The sequence below is a fragment of the Notechis scutatus genome, chromosome 3, assembly GCF_049901735.1.
Source record: "Notechis scutatus isolate UNSWTSFEM ecotype Mainland chromosome 3, rNotScu1.2, whole genome shotgun sequence".
In the NCBI taxonomy this organism is placed as follows: domain Eukaryota; kingdom Metazoa; phylum Chordata; class Lepidosauria; order Squamata; family Elapidae; genus Notechis; species Notechis scutatus.
In genome coordinates this window covers 137,858,022-137,879,745 of record NC_142011.1, presented here as the reverse complement: position 1 = coordinate 137,879,745, position 21,724 = coordinate 137,858,022, and the positions used below count along the sequence as shown (strand labels likewise).

At 40.3% G+C, this 21,724-nt stretch overlaps 2 protein-coding genes across 3 annotated transcripts in view; one reads left to right on the top strand and one right to left on the bottom strand.

The window, feature by feature from the left end:
• The window catches only part of MYLK4 (myosin light chain kinase family member 4), a 95,486-nt gene extending 89,589 nt beyond the window's left edge, over positions 1-5,897 (bottom strand). For both annotated transcript variants that reach the window (XM_087961205.1, XM_087961206.1), the window contains exon 1: positions 5,760-5,897. The gene's annotated coding sequence lies outside the window, so the exon portion shown is untranslated. The remainder of the gene's footprint in view (positions 1-5,759) is intronic.
• Positions 1-21,724, top strand: part of WRNIP1 (WRN helicase interacting protein 1) — a 38,118-nt gene that overhangs the window by 10,592 nt on the left and 5,802 nt on the right. Inside the window, exons 2-4 of the mRNA XM_026676609.2 lie at positions 4,356-4,547; positions 5,820-6,064; positions 21,099-21,322. Of these exons, the coding sequence (XP_026532394.1) occupies positions 4,356-4,547; positions 5,820-6,064; positions 21,099-21,322 (661 nt within the window). The remainder of the gene's footprint in view (positions 1-4,355; positions 4,548-5,819; positions 6,065-21,098; positions 21,323-21,724) is intronic.

Below are 21,724 nucleotides of genomic sequence, written 5' to 3'. Positions count from 1 at the left end.
ACTAAACAAATAGTTGTAAGCTGAGGACTGCTTCTGTTGATTTAACTGGGGTGTCATGGAGTTATATTGTTATGATGGATTTAATCTTTGTGGGCAGCTCAAAGTGTGCTGCTGTGTCTCTATAAATCAGTTCAATAAATAAACGCATCATATTTTCTGTTTCATATTTAGGATTCAGCATCCCTGAAACCAATGAGGCATCAAAAAGTAAAATAGGTTTTGATTTCATCAATACTGAACAAAATACTAATATAAAAGTCACATTGGACTAGGTTTTATCTGGAAACTCATAGCTGCAAATGTCCCTTCTGTTTATTGTCAGAAAGAAAAAAAAAATCTTTCTAACAATAAACAGAATGACTACCCCATTCTCCCTGGAGGTTCTTTCCAGAGCTCAAAACAGTTGGAACTTCCTTGCCTTTCACCCAAACAGGATTCAATTTGGAGGAAAATTAAACTAATGCAAGTGGACTAAGCAATCTGGATTTATTTTAAATCGCATGCGCAGATGCACACATATACATATGTACACTGGCTAAATTGGCATCAAACCAGTCTTGTTTAATCTTAGCTTATAGAAAAACCACAATTATGGCTACATTTGCCATTTTATTTAACTCCCAATTTGGTTACAGTATGATGAGTGCAGCTCTAGATTGGGTTCACGCAACATGAAATCATTTATTTTAACCATGGTTCAAAACATTAACTAAGATTTGTAAATAGTAATGATTTTCTGGGTTTAAATATTATTTGTCTAAGGACACAAGGACCCATTCTGACATAACTTTTTATTTGGTGAAGCACTGAAACAATTCTGATTTATTTATTCAATGTCCTTGAAAATGGCGAAATTTGTGATATTGTCTATAAAACTCATCCTGCTTTGATTATCTTGACGATATAATTAAAAAATACGATTTGTATTTTATTTGAAACAAGCTATTCACTTACTTTATAATCTGCAGAATTCTGATCAGTGACTAATAAAGAACTACATTACATTTATACAACACACTAACCCAAAGCCAAACAAATTAAATTATGGTTTAATGTAATATCTGAATCCATTGGGCTTGGAAGCAAGAGTTCGATGTGCCTACTAATGATAGAACAAACAAAGCTGCGGCAAAGCTAGGTTATTTAGCTTAATAAGGTTGGAGATGTTGCGAAATGTATTTCAGCATCTCTGAGGAAAACCGTGTCAAGGAAGGCTTGATTATGTCAATTGTTAGCAGCTCTAGAAGGAATCTGGAGCTGCCAGGAATTGACTGTAGCTCTTTTCCCAAGCAAAGAATATGCAGTATTGCCAAGTGATGGTTGACCCTCCTGGAAGTCTTTTTGCTTGTTACTTCGCTATGTCAACTAAAAAGATACTCCTTTGGTCTTTTTAGCTGCCAGAAAAAGGGAGTGGGGGAAAACAAGGCATTCCTTAAATGCCTAGATAATCAGCCCAGTAGCCCAAAGTTGTCAGAACATAAGAAGGTTATTGGAGAGCATGATGGATGACTCTTGGAGATGGATGTGTACCATTGGAAAAGTCACATCCAGGGGGTAGGGGGAAGACCAAGGTCAAGGGGGAAATGTATGATGTAATTTAGTATCAGCTGCATCTAGCTCATGCCAACATGGCCACTCCTAATAAATCAATTTACTTTTCTCTGAGATGTGGCTAGAGACTTTTGATTTGAATGAGGGTGGATTTGTTGGAGCCCAGACACACTACTTGTCCTCCTGCCATTTCCCTCTGTGTCACTGCATCAAAGGAAAATCAGGATCTGCCTAGATTTTCTGAATAGGGAGCAGGAAGAATTTGAAAATATCCTCTCATATAGATAGAAGGGTAAAATAAGCAAAATAGGGTGAAAACAAGGAGGAGGATACCTAGTATGAAGTTCTGAACCCAGAGAGTATCTGCGGGGATGGCTAAATGTCAGGGGGGAGGGCTGGCCGCTCTTTTCAGTGCTCCATTTGTGGACTATCTTTAAGCTTTTCTATTCCCTCTTGCTTCTGGGAATGCTTTCTTCTCTAATGATCCTTGCTATCCATTGCCCAGTGGAAATTCTAAAACTCCAAAGTAAATCCCAACATTTACAGCCACATGCGGAAAACACCTGTGCCTGAAACCTTGGAGCTGTTCTAAGCCAGCACAACTAATATAGGGCTAAGTGAAATGTACAGTTGCTTCCCAAATTCCACCCACATTTCATCTATTATTTCCTAAGCAGTGTTCTTCTCCTCCTCCTGTCATTGTTTTATTTTTACTTTTGCCTTACAAGAGTAAGAGAACCAACCCAGTATGCTATTGTTACTTTTGGGGGATTATTATTATTATTATTATTATTTTGCAGGATGACTTGAGTAGATATTATTGAATGGAGCAGCCATGGCTTCCCTTAAGGAAAAAAAAAAACTCCCATCAGAGTCCCACGATTGGAAAATGTTAGGATGCATTCCATTTTTCAACTTTTTGAGTGTTAGTCTTGCTTCTGGCAGGTGATAAGAAAAAAGGGGTGGAGCTGAGAAAGAAAGACTATTATATTCCTGCTTTGACATTTTGTCTTTGCCATAAACTAGAGATGGTATTCAGCAGGTTCTGACCAGTTCTGGAGAACCGGTAGCGGAAATTTTGAATAGTTCCGAGAACCGGCTAATACCACCTCTGACTGAAGATTTTACAGTATCCTTCCCCTGCCACGCCCATCAAGCCACACCCACAGAACCAGTAGTAAAAAAAAAAAATGAATCCCATCACTGCCATAAACCCATTGCAAGTATATAGGCAAATTATTGTGTTTCACCCGCCATGCTCTCTGAGCTTGGTTGTCTTCTTGAGATGTTTCACTACTCATAGTTTACTACCATTCATCAGTGCAGTACAGATGTTGTTATCTAGTTTGGGTAATGAAACTTCTGCAAGAAAACAACCAAGCTCAGAGAGTACCAAGGGCTCCTCATTTCAACTCTGAGCTACAAATATTCTCCTTTTATTATTTCATCCTCCATTCAAACATCTGCAAAACACTAAAATATTTGCAGACTTATGGTGTTTACAAGTCTTTACTTCTTTATTCACTTACATGCAATATAGACATGTTACTTATTGTTTTGTGAAATCCATGCTTTTCTCTCTCAGAGAATGAGGTTACATCAAGAAAAAAAGTTTAGGGTTTTTTGTCAAATGCGACCAACAGTTTAATTCTAGTAAAATTTGTAACTGACATTAACAAACTAATGAAAAGGTGTGTGTTTTGGCAAGCATTTTTATTCTTTATACTGTATTTTTACTACATGCAGGCAGTCTTAGGGTTACAATAGCCATTGAGACTGGGTTGTCATCGCTAAGCAATTCAGTCATAAAAAGTGTGAAGGCAATTCGGGCAGTCTTGGTTGCCATTAAGTGTGAATTGTGTGGGCCATTAAGCAAAGACCTTATGTGACTGCGATTTCCAGCTTCCTGCTGGCTTCCCCATTGACTACGGAAATTCAGCACGGAACATTGGAAACTCTGATCATGTGACCCTGGGGATGCCGTGATGAGCAGAACTCAGAGGGCAAGTTGTAAGTCCTCCTTGTTGCACATCATTGCAACGTTAAAACGGTCACTGAAGGAGCACCTGTAATATGTTAAGGGTTGTACTGGCTAATACTTTGAAAATTATTACCCACTTTAGAAATCCAACATAGTTTTGCAGATGTACGTAACTAGTCCACAAGAATAGCACTACATAGTCTTTCTGTCTGAATGTGCAGATTGCAAAACTATTCAGTAACTGGCAGGCCTTATAGCTGTGGGTCAGAAAGGGCTACTGAAACAAAGACAGGTAAAAGACCCAGAAGTAAATCACTGTTGTAAGCTATGGTGTCCTATCAAGAGGGCAAATCAAAGAGGATACCATAACTCCCCCTTTAATAAGTTTTAAAAAAATACCTGCAGTGAATAAATTAGATATATTGTGTTTCTTATTGATGTCTGAAAGAAATAGCTAAAAGCAACCCATCCCTTTTTCAGATTAACATATTCAGTGAGAACCTGCTGTCAGGAACCCTACTGAGCATGTCCGAGGGCTAAAATAGCTCTTGGATCCCAGCCAGGGGGTAGGAGATCTGTTTTCCTCCACACTCAACCTCCTGTCTGGATGATCATTCTTTTTTCAGCTTTAAATAGTTTAGGTTTTCCATTTAAGTAACCCCCTTTCCATTGGAAGGGAATGAATGTGTGTATGTGTGTGTGTATGTGTTTGCTATGTTTTTATCCCAATATTTCCCTCACGTCCATATGTTTTCACACAGGTTATTTTCTGTTTTCAGAACAAAATCAGTATGCTTGCCTTTTTTCTTCTTCTTCGTTTCAGACGAGCTTGGCACATATCATAGCCAGCAGCAGTAAGAAGAACGGAACACGGTTTGTGACACTGTCAGCCACAAGTGCCAAAACCAGTGATGTCCGAGATGTAATTTCTCAAGCCCAAAATGAAAAGAGACTCTGCAAGAGGAAGACTATCCTATTTATAGATGAGATACACCGTTTCAATAAGTCCCAACAGGTATTCCTTTTTCTATATGCAGTCGGAATACTAGGGTATTGCAGTGAAGTCCTTAAGGGAATGTGCTTGAGCAATGGTTACACTCTGAACGATTGTGATACACCTTTCCTCTGGAAATCTGTTTAGAGAATTATCCAGTTTTTCTATATTTGCCTTCTGAAGCAGAACAAGATGTGAGAGAGTGCCTGGCCCAAGGTCACTTAGTAAGCAGAGCTTTGTGCCAAGGTCTCCCCAGTTCAAGTCTCTACACTTGATCTATTATATCATGCTGGCATAATGCATGGTTACATGTATTTTGTCTCGACTTTAGAAACCCATTTTAATCGCCATTAAAAATCAATGCTGATACTTGGTTACCACATTGATGCCGATTGCCGTATTAAGATATAATATTATTGCAGTCTGTTTAAAAAGCAAGTTTGGGATTGAGAATTTGGCAACCGCTTCCATTTTTAATATATCTTCCTACCCCACTAGCAAGAAGCAGAAACTTCTTATCTAGCCAAGCAAGGTTATAAAGAGACAGTCAGAGCATTAAGGCTATCTTTACTTTGTTTGTTCATGAGTAAAAAAAAAATGTTTTTTGGCTTGTAATTTTTACATTATTGTAGTTTCACAACTAAATTAGAATGCTAGAACGTTTTGGAGATGAATTGGTTGATTATTATCATCAAATGGCCACATAGGGAGATTTGGAGACTGGAGATAAACACAAAGAATTTATATTAAAGAATCATATTAAGTAATTATATTCTATTAAAATAATTACATTAAATAGGGAGTGGGTTGCAGTGAAACTAGGCTATGGTAACATTTCCAAACATTCACTGTATTATATATTATATCCAAATGTACCTGGTGCTTTACAGTCTTTGAATGATCCTTTTGGAAATCAAGACTGACTGAGATTTACCATCACACCCTTAGTTTTGCCAAAACAATGAAACCTATGTTACAAAAACATACAGTCTTCAGCATCCTGCATGATCAAGGTTCTTGTGGCGTTGTAGAAATGAACCCAGTTACAATGAATGAACCACTTTATTAGATGTGTAGGCACCAAAGCTAAAGTTCTAAAACTCCAGATGCTTTCCACACAAAGTTTTAATGTTTAGCTTGGTGTGGTAATGAGGGCAGAGGTTATTGTCTGCAACACAAACTATTAACAAAGCGGTTAACCTTTCTAAGCAGACGAGCTATTAATATACTCACATGGGATGTCTGCAATTGTTATTGACTGCAGCCAATTGTTTGTTTTCCTCCCATGTTCAGGACACTTTTCTTCCTCACGTTGAGTGTGGAACCATAACCCTGATTGGGGCAACAACAGAAAATCCTTCCTTCCAGGTCAATTCAGCGCTGCTGAGTCGGTGCCGCGTTATCGTTCTTGAGAAACTCTCCGTCGAAGCAGTGGAAGCTCTTCTGATGCGAGCTATCAAGTCCTTAGGGATCCAGGTTCTGAGCCAAGATGAGGAACTCACCAGCTCTATGAATGCCAACAACAGCAAGGACTCCGAGTAAGTATGTTTTGTAGGCTGCAACGTGCAACGTGTTAACATACACCGTCCAAGGGAATCCAGTGACAGATTGCCAAAGCAGAAGGCAGGAAGAGCTTATGGAGCGGGGAGGAGAGGAAGAATGCAAAAACCAAACTCTTTTAATAGCAAAGGAAAGGGGTTGTGTTGAACATGAGTGGTAGAAAACAGCAATGTGAAGCCAAAGTTTTTTTAAAAAAAAATATTTGAGCCTCTGCTTTGGCCATTGGACATTTTACATTTGATAGCAGCTATGTATGGTCTTTAGGTTTCTAATCTAATTTCTGTGCAGCAGATTTTGCACATTGCAGGTTTATTACAACATCCCAAAATGCTGGCCAGTTCAGCCCTCTCTGACTTGTTTTGATCCTATTGATCAGAACTGCCTTTATATCTTGGGTATTTTATTAAAAGCAAACAGTGAAAAGAAAAATGATTCTCTCCCATAGGGACACATTGCTGATCCTTAAATGCCATCAAACAATTCAAGTAAATATTTAAAATCAATTCAAAGTTGTTTTCAGGTAAAATTAGGAAGCCTACCTCACGTGAAATTTTTGCTTGTTATTTCAGAAGTTCAGATAAGTGCTACATCAGATTGAAAACATAGACTTAGAAAACAGCTACATTTAATAAATTATATACTACAACTTCCTTGGTGTAAAAGCATATTTATTTTGCCTAGTGAAGCCTGGTTAGGAGCATAAAGAACTGCCCAGGGTCTCAAATATCTATTCCCAACTTTAAATGTGAATTTCAGTTCATAGAGCGTATTTATATTTAAGTCTCACTGCTTCAGCTAATTCTGCTTCAGCTAATTATTTTACTTGTTTTATAACTTGCAAGCCATCCAGAGTCACCTTGTAGGAGTGATGGGTAGCATAAACATTTAACAAATAAAATAAATTCCTGTTCATTTTTTGGAGCTTAAACACTAAGTAATTTTCTCTTGGTGAGTACTATTGTCAATTAAAGACAAAAACACACCATTTTGTTTCTGCTTGGAAACCACTTTCGGACTTTGTGCTTGAGGTGGAAAAAATGAAACTTTGATTTTAGGTTTTGCTGATTAGATAGGTTTTCTGTTATAGAAATGACTATTATATAGGATTATATAAAAGAAAAAAGTTGAGGTTTTATGTTGGTACCTTATTCTACTGCATCAAAAGGAATCAGAAGTTAATGTTCTTTTTTTGTCTGTATATTTATTTCTCTTCCCCTTTTCCTCCCTTATTTTCCCCTTATTTTAATTTTTCTTTGTACTTCTGTATTTTATATTTTGAGAAACTAGTAAATATTTTAAAATTACTATTGTCTTCACAGTAGTCAATATGTTAGTTAATGCTAATACTGTCTTAATTAAGTAATATAACGAAGACTTTTGAGGAAAAAAAACTATTACCTTTTTATTCAGTTTTCTCTATTAAGAAAACCGATATGCTTCTAACTAGACTGCATGATTTAGGGGAACAGAGGCAACTTGTCTCTTTATTTAGGATATTGCACATGTAACATTTTCACGTTGCAGCAGGATATAAACAGTAGGTTATGGGGCAGAGAAGAATTAACATAATGTCACAGCTGTGATTACAGTGGCTCTTTGGCTGAGGTTGGAGTCTTTTGTTTCTGAAAGGAATGTAGACAGTAGAAACTATTTTTTTCCTCCTCCTGTTCAGGGTTTTGTGTTTCACTATCCATTTTGTGCATGTGTATATTCCTGGGCATATTTTAAATAAATATAATTTAAGTTGGTTGTGCCAAGGCTTCAAGCTTTTGGATTGGAGACCCTATTTTACTAGATTACAGTGGTCTCCCAATTAGAGCTCAGTGTAGAACAGTGGTTCCCAAAGTGGGCAGTACCGGCCCCTGGGGGCGGTGGGATGCCTGGGGGGGGGGCTAAGAGGCAAGGGGGCCGGCAGGGGGGGTGCTGAGAGGTGGCAGGGGGCATTTGAGGTGCCGGCCCCGCAGGCTCACTGACTGCCGGCCCCGCAGCCCATTGACTGTTTCATCGCTCCGTAGCCGGCGCCTCGAATCCGGAACCCGCGTGTGGCAAGCCTTGCCAAGCCTGGGGGAGGGAGGTGGGAGATGGTGGAAAGGGGGCACCTTAGCTTGCAGGCTGCCCTCTCCAGTGGAAGCAGCGGAGGTGCACCAGAAGGCCCGAAAGCAAAACCCTCTCAAGGTGCACAGTGGAAGGGGTGGGTGGTCTGGCGTTAGGGCCCCCTTCCCCAGAGGAGAACAAGGGAGCACGCAGTGCCCGCCCGGCCTCTGCCTCTGCCTCTCCAGCCAGCCGGGCTTGCGTGCAGGATGCGGGTGTGTGCAGCTGCGGCTCTCTAAGGCGCGTGGCTCGGTTCGGCTCTACGTGGTCGGCCCGGAACTAGAACCTAGCCTCCCTCTGCAGCCCGGTTCTTCCAACCGAGCCCTGTGCTTGCTTGCTTGCTTGCTTACTTACTTTCCAAGTGATCGTTCCCTCCGCCTCCACCAATCTGGGCTTCCTCCTCCCAAGCGGGGCATTGCAAAATGGGATGCCAAAGAAAGAACTGGGGCAGAGGGCTGGAGAAGGGGCAGAGGGGCAGCTGCATTAAGGAGCAGGAAGATCTTAGCCATGGTTTATTGGCTAAGCTGGAATCAAACAGCATGCTAAACTCTAACCAGAATGGCTGGGTTGATATATTCAGCCCGTGTTTCTCCACCTTGGCAACTTGTATGGACTTCAGTTCCCACTCTGGCTTTGCTCTACTTTCCCAAAGTGCTGCTGCTGTCTCATTCTGTCTGTCTGTCTGTCTGTCTATCCATCCATCCATCCAAAAGGTCTGTCTGTCTGTCTGCCTTCCTGCCTACCTACCTACCTGCCTGCTTGCCTGCCTACCTACCTACCTATCTACCAATATAGATATATCTACCTACCTACCTACCTACTTATCTACCCAATCTGTCTATCTACCTACCTATCCATACATTCATCCAAAAGGTCTGCCTGCCTGCCTACCTACCTACCTATCTACCAATATAGATCTACCTACTTACCTACCTACCTACCTACCTACCTCTCTCTCCATCCATCCATCCATGTTCGAAGCGCCAGCCCCGCAGGCACATCGGGAAAGTAGAGCAAAGCCAGTCTGGGAGGGAGGGAGGGGGAGAGAGAGAGAGAGAGAGAAACTTGATGCATCTGATTGAAATGAGGCCTAGTTTAGACTGAGGCCCTTTTCCACATTGAAAAATCTTTGCCAGCACATTGAAACATCTTTGGCTTCTATTAAAGATTTTCTGGACGAAACATGGTCAAGACTATCAGGAAGCTCTCACATTTTGTTGAGGCTTTAAACAGGATCCATCGGACCAGATCTCCACCCTAAAAATTACTTTTCCCCAATGTATTACCGTGCAAATTCTGAAGAAGGCAAAACCAAAATGTGCTGGTAAATTACAAGGAGAACACATACACACACACACTCCCTTTTAACCCTGTTGGAGCAGGTGATTGGACTAGAATAGATATCTCATTATCTTTCTCCTCCCTCCTTCTTTATTTCTTTTTCTTTCTGTCTCTTCCTTCCATTCCCCCCCTCTTTCTTTGTCCCTTTTTCTTTCTTTCCCTTTTCTCTTTCTTTTCTTTCTTCTCTCTCTCTCTCTTTTCTCTCTCTCTCTTTCTCTCTCTCAGGCTCACCCCGTTGACTTGACTTGCTTGGGCAGGTCCCTCCAGTGCAGTGGGCTCAATGGGGTGGACCTGCGGGGCCGGCATCTAGAACGTGGCAATGGCAACATGTTTGAAAAGTAGAGCAAAGCTAGAGGTGGGTAATTTTAGCTGCAAAGAATCACAAAAGCTTCTGGGTTGTGCACAAGAAGAGACACACATATCAGTGCAATTCAGCAACATAAAATAGATACAAATAAAACAAATCAACAAGATTCGGCAAAGCATCTCTGATTAGATTTTATTCACTACTAGAATCTAGTCAGAGATGCTTTGCCGATTCTAGTCCAATGACCTGCTCCAGCAGGGTTAGAAGGGTTAGAAGGGAGTGTGTGTGTATGTGTGTGCATGGCTGTTAAAACTCCAAAAACAGGTCAAGTATCTCTGGGAGGCCAGTCATAAATTAGAACATTTGCTAAACAACCGGCCATTAAGTGAGGACCACTTGTTTGCCAGTCACCTGGCCATGCCCACTCAGTCACATGACCACCAAACCACACCTACCCGGCCATGTGACCAGCAAGCCATGCCCAGCCAGCAAGCCACGCCAGCCAGTCACATGACCAGCAAAGCACGCCCACCAGTCACGTGACCAGCAAGCCACACCCTCAAATTAGGCCATGCAACAGAAATGTGAATCCCACCCCTGGGTGGGGGGCACCGAGGATGAGTTTGTAGCACCAAGGGGGCGGTGGACTGAAAAAGTTTGGGAACCACTGGTGTAGAAGATACACATTTTCCACATCTCAATTCTCAAAAGAAAGATTTTTAGTGAGCATATTGCTGCCCTGTGATACTTCAAGCTGATGAAACCATCATTCTTTATGTCTCATGTGGTGGCACAGTGGTTAGAATGCAGTATTGTAGGCTAACTCTGCCAACTGCCAGCAATTTAATCCTGACTGGCTTAAGGTTAACTCAGCCTTCCATCCTTCCGAGGTCGGTAAAATGAGGATCCAGATTGTTGGGGGCAATAGGATGACTCTGTAAATCACTTAGAGAGGGCTGTAAAACACTATGGAGCTGTATATAAGTCTAGGTGCTACTGCTGTTGCTATGTATATTTATGCCACCCCAGCTCCACCAGTTGGGTAAACATGAATAAACTGAAGCATGGAAAGGTTAAGAATCTTACCTAGGTTATATAATCAGTAAAAGGAAGGGGAGGAAGCAAAAGCCTTGAAAAGTACTGTCTCTTTCATGAGTTGGCTTGCCTTTTGGGCCACAGTGTTAAAAACACTGGAGATTTTTAAGATGAGGTTGGACAACCATTTGTCTAAAATGATATAGGGTTGGGCTAAAAGACCTCCAAGGTCTCTTCTAACTCTGTTATTCTGCATTGAGTGAAGAAGAATTGTCTTGGACCGCATATAAAATATACAGCATAAATTTTATAATATTAAATCACATAATGTTACAAGTTTACGATCTTGTAGGGCCACATTACTAGCTGTCCAGGGCCACACATGGTCCACAGGCTGTGGGTTGGACACCCAGGTCTGTATGATAAAGCAGTTGTATCGTATGACTTCATTATGCAATTCTGTGGTATTTAAATGTCTATCATGTTAAAGGAGAATATCCTATTAGATAATGCGTTTAGCTGACAAGGGCTACATTGAAGGGCTTTTTGAACTAATACTTAGCCTTCAAGCATCACAGTAGTATGTTGGAATGAAGTTATGGAAAGTTGGTGGCTGTACTGTTGCTATTATATCCAAAGAAGTCCTCATTTGTAGTCACGGTACATTACTGTGAGGTACATGATGTTGGCTGCATGTAATTCCAAATCATTTTTTGCAAGTTTCACAGTGTATTCTCTTGGCTCTTGTAAATACATGAAATGGTCTTCCAGGAGTTTTCATCTTTTTCTAAATATTAATTTTATTGTGATTTAAACTTCGTTAGTGATGCATTGGGATCTGACAAGCTTCCACTCTCTTAGCCTTCCAGAAGACCTTAAAAAGCTGGCTTTTCTCTCAGGGATCGGAATAAAGTGCGATGGGATCCCAGCAATTACAATTGTGGTTCAGTTGGGGATTGTGGTTTGGGGCATTGGCTTTCGTATTTTGGTTTTTTTGTACTTTAAGGTTAGCGCTTTAGGGTTTTGTATATTAGTAATAGTTTTACCATTCAGATGGGTTTATTATGATTTTGTTAGCCACCAGAGTTCTGCTTTCAAGGTTCCAGGTAATAATGTCCAAGGCATCGATTTTTCTTCAAAGTCTATTTTGTAGAAACATATCGAATTGGCAAGGTCTTGGTGTAATTCTGACTCTGGCCAGACTCCAGAATCACACCCAGTAAAAACCAAAGGTTTGAAACTTCTCCCCATAGTCGCAATCTCCAATCAGTTCTCAGTCCATTGGTCTGATGACTCCAAAGTCCACCTTCCTGCCGCTGCAGGCACCTTCTCAGTTCCCATGGGAAGGAATGCCAACTAGACCTAACATTCCCCCTTATCTCTACACCCACCCACCCCCCACTTTCTACAGCTAGAATGTGGCCTGAAATACCGTTAAATTCCTTTGCAGAAAACCTAAAGAAATCTAAGAAAAGAATAGACAAAGGCTAGAATAAAATATGGCTACACCTATGTCATCTTCATAGTCGACATCTGGTGCATAAGATAGGCAGATCGTAAGACAGAGAGACTGCATTTAATAGCAATCAAAATAGCTCAGGAGTATTCATTGTCTTTTTGTGTAAGGATTTGAGCATAAAACTCTGGTTGACTTTGTGCAATAATTGTTTCGTAGGACCAAGCTACACCTGTCTGTGGTAGGCATCTGTTTTCAGCACAGGTTTCCTCCAGATCAGGGAGTGTCAAACTGGCTTTCTTCAAGGGCTGAATCGGCATTTTAGTTCTCCTCAGGGGGCGGCAGTGGGGTGGGGCGGATGCCTCCTGCAGCACCCTACCGGCCAAAACGAGGTATGGGGGGTCCACTTGAACCTCGTTTTCACCCCCCCATGGCCTCCTGCAGCAATTGCCGACCAAAAACAGAGCATGTGGCCCATTTTCAGGCCATTTTTTTGGATGTTTTCAGGCTGTTTGGGGGGGCATTTTGGGCCCTGTTTTCGCTCGGTTTTGGCCCAGTTTTCAGGCCATTTTGGGCCCTTTTTGGCCTGTTTCTTGGGCTGGCTTGGGTCTGGTTTTGTGCCTGGTTTCAGCCAGCAGAGTGTTGTAGGAGGCCATGGAAGGTGAAAATGAGGCGTCCCCCCCCCCCTCCCCCGCACGCAGCCTGTTTTGGCAGCCAGAGGCACCATGGGCCACTCCTTTGATAGTTCCAGGCCAGATTTAAGGGCCTTGAGTTTGACACCCCTGATCTAGACAACCAGAAATACTTCATGATTTGCCCCCTGTAGCTCCTTCCTCCTAACTATGGTAATTTCTGAATTCAAATTGGAAAAATTATGTTAACAAGAACATTGTAACAGTAGTAGGCACAGAAAAAGCATGGTGTTCATCTCTTTTGCAGTAAAAATAATCACTCTCCTGTTTGCTTTCAAAATAATGTGAAAACCCTGGGCCAATCATTCTCTGACATAGTTATATCTTTGGGCTAACTTTCCTGCTAGAATTGTTGTGAAGTGAAAGTGAATAGAATCCCTTCTAATTTTATCTGAAGGTCCGGATTTTATCTGAAATACCTGATTAGGAATAACAATGTGGTTTTGTCCCCGTGTTTTATTCTGAATGTTATTGTGGCTACATACAAGTCGTCTTTGACTTACAACCACAATTGAGCCCAAAATGTATGTTGCTAAGTGAGAAATTTATTCAGTGAGTCTTGCCCCGTTTTACAATCTTTCTTGCTACATTTGTTAAGTGAATCACTGCAGCAGTTAAATTAGTCACCACGGTTGTTAAGTGAATTTGGCTTCCCCCATTGAACTTGGCTTGTTAGGAAGTTGTAAAAGGGGATCATATGACCCCGGGACACTGCAACCGTCATAAATGTGAGTTAGTGGTCAAGCATCTGAATGTAAATCACACGACCATGGGGATGGTGCCATAGTCATAAGTATGAAAAATGGCCATAAGTCACTTTTTTCACTGCCCTTGTAGCTTTGAACAGTCACTAAGTGAACTGTTGTAAGTTGAGGACTACCTGTACTAGCATAAAATGGTACTGCACACTAAAGGTAAGCACAACAGACTGTAGATAATTATTTATATTGCTCAGCAGTATGTGAAGATGGTTATAAACACTCTGTGATGACCCAGATTCTATCAGAAATAGAACAAAATCCAAAACGTAACTAAAAGTCCTCTAATGCCTTCAACTAAGGCACTGTTTAATTGTTCACAGTGGAGGAGTAAACTATTTTCAAAATAACATTTCAAAGGCAAGAAACACAGTTCACATTCAAAGAGCCGATAACGAAGCAAAAACCAAAAACAAACCGCATTGAATAAAGTTCCTCGATAGACCAGGATAGATAATTGCCAGCTTCAGGAAGATATCCAGGGACAGTCCATTGGAAGAACACCAACCAAGATAAACCTTCTTTAGAAATAAAACACTAATTTGTCTCCAGCATCTGTTAGCACACAGGTCCAACCTTTTATGCAAATCTCACACCTGCAACCCATGAAGAGGATCATGGCCCTCTCCTCCCGAGTAGACCATGTTTTACCCCGATCCTCTCCTCCCTGCCTGCCCTAGGATGGAGAAGGGATGGGCCTGGGTCCTCCTCTGACTGCTCAGCTGGCCTCTGCCCTTCCCCAGCCTCCTCCACCACCTCTGGAGCCACACTTCCACTCCCTGTTGGCTGTTCCTCCTCTTCCTCAGAGTCAGTCTCCACCAGGGGCATGACACACTCATTACTTCTATTGCAGTCATTGATATAGTCTTTATTCGTTGAAAGTTGTTACTTTCAATGAATAAGGACTTATTCATTCATTTAACAACTCTGTTGTTACATCCTCTAACCCCCACTCCTTTAACCTTAAGCTATTGACCTCACCCCATTCCTAAGTCTGTAAGGGGCGTGCATAAGTGCACCATTGTACCTCCTGTCCCTGTCCTATTGTCCCCATTTATTCGTACCTATTTCCTGTATTCTTACTCATGTTTATACTTATAGCAATAGCTTAGACTTATATACCACTTTATAGTGCTTTACAGCCCACTCAAAGCGGTTTACAGAGCCAGCATATTGCCCCCAACAATTTGGGTCCTCATTTTATCCACCTTGGAAGGATGGAAGGCTGAGTCAATCTTGAGCCTGGTGGGATTCGATCTGCCAAATTGCAGTAGGAGTAGATTGCAGTACTGCACTCTAACCACTGCGCCACCAAGGCTTTTTTTTTAATATTTATACCTATTATCTTGTAAGCAATTGACAAATCAAATAAATAAATAAAGTTTTATTTCTTTCGGTGAATAGTGATGCATTAGCTGTGTTTTTCCTATCCTTTTAGTTGACATTCAACTCAGAGGTCAGCCAGTGATAAGCCCTAGGGTGCCCTCTCTGTTTCTGTGTATATATTTGTCTCTAGGTATCACAGGTTACAGGGTATAAACATCGAGACTTGGTGTTCAAGACGTCCTGTGTTTAAATTTGGAAGCTGGCAAAAATACAGCACGCAATTGTGCAAGTGAAAGCCGAGAGTGGGGAAAATCTCTATGGAAATTGGGCACTAGATTAGATGAATACCTTGGAATTTTTATTTGCATAGGTAGAAAGAGCTGAAGTAGAGTTTGAAATGATAAAAAGATAATAAAGCTTCATATTTATGTTAGGTTGTTGAGATAGTCCTGTGAGTTTTAAAACTTCCAGAATGTTGTGTCCCACAGGATTACAATATATCTTTATTTATTTTTAATACACTGGAAAATGGTACGCACAATTTCTAGATTGAGATCAACAAATGAATTTCTTTAGGTTACTAAGGAAGCAATTAGAATGTTTCTTTAGATTGTTTTGCTTCTACACCTGTAGTAAAGATGTATTTGCACGTGCCTTGGTTTTTATGATGTATGTTGATATTTTTTTCATGTTTTCCTACAGAACATAAACTAGATAAGAAAATACAACTAAGATGAGCTAAATCTATTTTATTGTAAGGTACATTAACAGAATCTTGCAAATCTGGGAGTACAAAACTTGCCCCTACCTCTTTTAACTGCTTGATTCATTAGGATGAACCTTCCTAAGTTTCTTTCTCTGGCCATTAAGCCACTGGGGGCTTCTGCTTCCTCAAGGTTATTCCCAAATTCCATTACATCATGCCAATCAAAGAGAAGCATCAAAATTCAGAGGCTAAGCTTTTTCGTTTCTGTGAATAAGTTATCAGATGTATTCCTCAATATCTCTGGTTTAAAAGTATCTCCATTAGTGAGTTCCAAGAGATGTTGATATTGCCTTCTAGATGTTGATATTGCCCATCATTCTTAATCCTCCAAGCTCTCCCAGTAGTCTATCTTCTTCCTGATTTACTGAAGTTGTAGCCACTAATGTTCCTGTAAGGGTCAAAAACCATAAAATCATCTTTCCAGATCCATAGAAGGCAACTCAGTGCAAAATCCGGAACATCAGTACAAAAGCTTGAAAAATGATTTTGCCAATGGGTGTAGTTGTTACTGTTTTACAGTTGCATATGCATGTTGAGTTCAGATGAAAGAGATGACGATCTCTTTTTGTTTTATTTGTTTATTATTTTGCAAGAACGTTTTAAGTTCAACTGACTCATTTCTGTTTTTAACTTTTTAAAAATTTAGCTTTAATTTCAGACGAGCACTGTGACCTGATCTGTACTTGCTTTGCTCACTTTGCCTTTAAAAATAACCTTTTAGTCAGCTTCAGCACATTTACAAACTTAGTGGCATCTATGAGATAGCAAATAGACTGCAGCATAATAATCTGCAGAAGTGATATGAAGCAAGCAGGAAAATTCAGTCCGGTAAAGTGCTTTCGTGTTTTAATACCATGGGAGTTGCTATATTTTTTTCCTAAATCACATGGGAAGATGTATAAGAGAGCTGTTTCACTAAGCTTGATGGTCAGTGAAGACCATAAACATATCTAAATTGAAAGTAAAATAAGAAGCAGCTATTATATAATATTCCCATGATTTAAGGTGGTTTTGTATATTGTCAGGGATCAGAAAAGTGGATTGGCCAGCTCTTAGTTACTGATAATTTAGCATATTTCTCTGTCAGACACAGAAATCTCAGTAGTGATATGAAGTATTGTCTTTAGCTGGCATAGGAGAAAAGATATGTGAAGTTATACTAGGTGTTTTGGCTGTTATTTTATTTTATTTTATTTATTTATTTTATTTGATTTGTCAATTGTTTACAAGATAATAAGTACAAGTGTATACATAGTTGTGAATATATGAAATGGGTACATATAAGAAAATAAAAGAATAAGAGAAACAATAGGACAGGGACGGTAGGCACGTTGGTGCGCTTATGCACGCCCCTACAGACCTCTTAGGAAAGGGGTGAGGTCAATAGTAGACAGTCTAAGGTTAAAGTTTTTGGGGTTTGGGGAAGAGACTACAGAGTCGGGTAGAGTATTCCAGACATTGACCACTCTATTGCTGAAGTCGTATTTCCTGCAATCAAGTTTGGTGCGGTTTACTTTGAGTTTGTATCTGTTGTGTGCTCTTGTGTTGTTATGGTTAAAGCTGAAGTATTCATTGACAGGTAGGACATTGCAATGTATGATTTTATATACCATGCTTAAGTCGGACCGAAGACGGCGTAATTCAAGGTTTTCTAGTTTTAGAATTTCGAGTCTGGTGGCATAAGGTATTCTACAACGAGTAGAAGAGTGGAGAACTCTTCTTGTGAAATACTTCTGGACTTTCTCAATTGTGCTAATATCACATACGTAATAAGGATTCCAGACTGATGAACTGTATTCGAGTATTGGTCTAGCAAATGTTTTGTATGCTCTGGTTAGTAGTGAGATATTACCAGAGAAAAAGCAACGTAGGATTAGGTTAACAACTCTTAATGCCTTTTGGCTATGTAGTTGCAGTGGGCTCTAGCACTTAGATCATTAGAGGTGAGTATTCCCAGGTCCTTTACAGAGCTTGGGTCATCGACAAGATCTTGACTATTCAGCTTGTATTTTATTTTCTGATTTTTTTACCAATATGTAAGACAGAGCATTTATTTGTTGAGATTTGAAGTTGCCATATGTTAGACCATTCAGATACATAGTCTAGGTCTTTTTGTAGGGTAGTAGTATTGTCTGTGGTATTGAACAGCTTTACATCATCAGCGAAGAGAACGCAATTGCTCTTGATATGATCACAAAGGTCGTTTATGTAGATTATGAAGAGAGTTGGTCCTAGAACACTGCCTTGGGGAACACCACTATTGACAGGTACTGGATTTGATAGGGCGTTCCGATTTTGACCATTTGTTGTCTGTTTGACAGGAATGCTTCTATCCAGTTATTCAGTTGTCCAGAGATACCATAAGATTTTATTTTTAGGAGTAGTTTGTCGTGTACCACTGAATCAAAGGCTTTACAGAAGTCTATGTAGATTGCGTCTATTGCTTTGCCCTGGTCGAGTTGTGTAGTCCATATGTTTTTGCAGTGCAAGAGTTGCAGATTACAGGATAGTTTTTTTCTGAAACCAAATCTGCAGGATGACTCAATCTCCAGGGAGCTGGATGTTCTTGTGAGAAAATATAGTTACCTTCTGGCAAATATTGTGCATTGCAAGATTATATGCAGCATGTATTTAATATAATCATTTGTATTTGAGAATAGAAATACAAATATCTTTATAAGCACAAATAAATACCTTTGAGAATACAAAGATGAAATATATGTACAAGTTGTAAATTAGGTGGCTTACAAATAACAATTTTAAAATTACACACACATATGTATATATGCTTTCCTTGACATATGCATGCACATAAAGGGATCCTTTCCACAGAGCATAGAGTTCCTGTTTTATTTTGGGAGAGGGACAATCCTGCTGGAACAGGTTTTCTAATCATTATCTATTTGCTCCCCACAATACATTTGGTGGAAGATACTCCTGAATGTGTGATAAATAAGAGCAGGGTGCTGATAAACCTGCACATATGCCTTTTGTTGGCTTCAATCCTACAGAGAAAGAGATTAGCATGGAGTGTTTACATATGCAGTTGTTCCCCCAAATCTGCATCAAATCTGGACCTGAATTTTTGCTTGTCCTTTCATACTACATTCATTTGAAAGATAACTAGTTGTTTCTACAGAACTAATGAACTCAATATGTTAAAACTGACACATATTGAAAAGAAGGAAAATACTAAAAATGAAGAATAAAGCGAAAACAGAACTGAAATAATAAACAGATATGTACTAAAAGGAAAAAATAATTCAAATGATAATTGGATAGCAAAATGTTGTGTCATCATATAGCATAAAGGGACAGTATAGTATATAGGACTCAACAACTTTATTGAAGGCTGTTCTGTCTTAATATATGGCAAGTTGTAGTGGCTGCTGAGTGACCCCAGGAAAAGTAACAGCTGTTTTAAACTATATGAGGACTTCCCACTTCCTCCAGAGCAGGAGTCCCCACCCTTTTGGACCTCAGGGACCACCAAACTCACAATTTTAGATCCCAGGGACCACTAACCGGTTCTGTGGGCGTGGCCTAATTTGTGGGTATGGCTTGGTTGGGCATGGCTTGTATGTAAATATTATAAATATTTATATAAATATTGAATTTTTTATAAAAAAGAGCAATTTTTACCCAAAATCAGGCAAAGCAGGCAGGCAGATTGAGTTGCTCACAGAATCACAGATTCATTCAGATATCTATCTATCTGCCATCGGCTAGCTCAGTCTGTCACATAAAATTTGCTTGCCGTGAATCTGCACTGAATAATAGAACCTTCAGTCCTAAGGGAAGTTCGGCTGTGCTTAAAAGCAGAGCCGAAGATCTAAAGACTAGCTAAAAAGCAAGAAATCCAACCATTTCCTGCTTCCTAGCTAATCTAAATCTCCCAGCAGAGCAGAACAGCTGATGGTCGGAAAATTTAGCAAGCAAGTTTGCCGGGTAAGGAGTGAGTGGGGGGAGGGTTCCCGCTGGCCATGTGGGCAGCGCAGTCTTGTGTTTCTGTACAGCCTGAATTAATTGCTTTGGAGGGGTGCTCTGGGGGTGAGAGTTCTCTGTAGTCCACCAAAATTTTCTCGCAGCCCACCAGTTGGCGACCGCTGCTATATCTGCATTTAAAGGTTCTCTTCCCTGCTGAGGCCAGTAGTGTCCATTAGCCTCAGAGTAAATGCTGTGATTGTGACAAATGATAATGTCCTTCAACTTCAGATCCCTCTACAAGCATGTACAACCATGTTATCTTTCCAAAACATTAATTTTATTTAATGCCATTGAAAATTTTAGGATGATTTTTAAATTTTCTTGATGATCAATTTTGGTTTTGAATGATTTATTTTAAAATAAACTTAAGAGAACATGGTTATTAGGTGGCAAAATTTACACTGATGTTTCAGCTCCTTCTAAAAGAGATCAAACAGGTTGACCTTCTTAGTGGGCATTTATTTGACTGCATATGCTGGGGAAAGGTAAGCCAAGGTATTCTATTGTAACTACAGCCTGGTTTTAAGTTGTTTAGACTTTTGTGTTTGTTCCTATTTAACAGAATAAATAAAGCAGTTAATGGTGTAACTGCTGTTTCAATTTCAAGGGAAAATATGGTTCCGATTTCAATTTTTAGTATGGGTTTGGAAGGATTCCCTAATCTGGTTTGAATGTGACCATGTATAGATTAAAGCTTACTATCACTTTATCTTCTGTTTGTTATCAAATGACAAAGAAGGACTCAGAAGAATGTTTAACATTACTACATTATATATTTATAGCATTCTGAAAACCAAGGAGACACACGACATATTCCAGGGGTGTCAAACTCGATTTCATTGAGGGACGCATCAGGGTTGTGTTTGACCTTCGGGGGGGAGGACCATGGCCAGGGTGGGCATGACAGCTTGATGTCACTCATTGAGGGTCTGTTTTCGGGCACAACGGCCTCCTGCAGTGCTTTACCAGTAAAAATGGAGCTCAAGGAGGCCTTTGCTGTTTCCAGGGTGGGCCGCAGGCCACAGTTAAGTACACCACGGGCCACATCTGGCCCGGGGGCCTTGAGTTTGACACCCCAACATATTCTTTGTAAAGCCTCTGTGATATTTGGAATAATTTCATGAGGATAAAACCTGGGTCTATTTTGCTCTCTGTGTCCAAGATGAAGAAACATGGCTTTGTGGACAAACAATGTGTAATGAACTCAGATGTTTCATCCTGATTGGAAGTAATGAGTTATGTTTTTATTTCAGGTTATGTGTATTGATTGAAAGAAGAGCAATAAACACTCTTGCCTATCTTTGTGATGGTGATGCAAGGACTGGGTTAAATGGGCTCCAGATGGCTATCCAGTCAAGATTAACCAACCCCTCCCATCAGAGTAACAGCCATGAATGTTCTGCTAAACAAGTGGTCATCACAGAAGACCACGTGAAGGAAGGACTCCAGCGATCCCACATTTTGTATGACCGAGCTGGTGAGTGGCAAATATAACAGCCCTTATGGCAGTATTGGGAAGGAAATCACATACTTGAGTTAGCTGTACACTCTGTTGAACTGCTTTTGTACAGCATATATTTTCTCTGTCAAGGGAATCGTAACTTGTATTGATTCATGTAGATCAGTGGGGTTCAAATTTTTTTACTACCAGTTCTATGGGCGTGGCTTAGTGGGCATGGCAGGAGAAGGATACTGTAAAATCTCCAGTCAGAGGTGGTATTTGCCGGTTCTCCAAACTACTCAAAATTTCCGCTGCCAGTTCTCCAGAACTGGCCAGAACCTGCTGGATACCACCTCTGATGTATCACTTATCCCTCTTATCACTGGATGATGAACTAAGTGTAGAAACAATACACTATATACATGAGCATTAAAATAC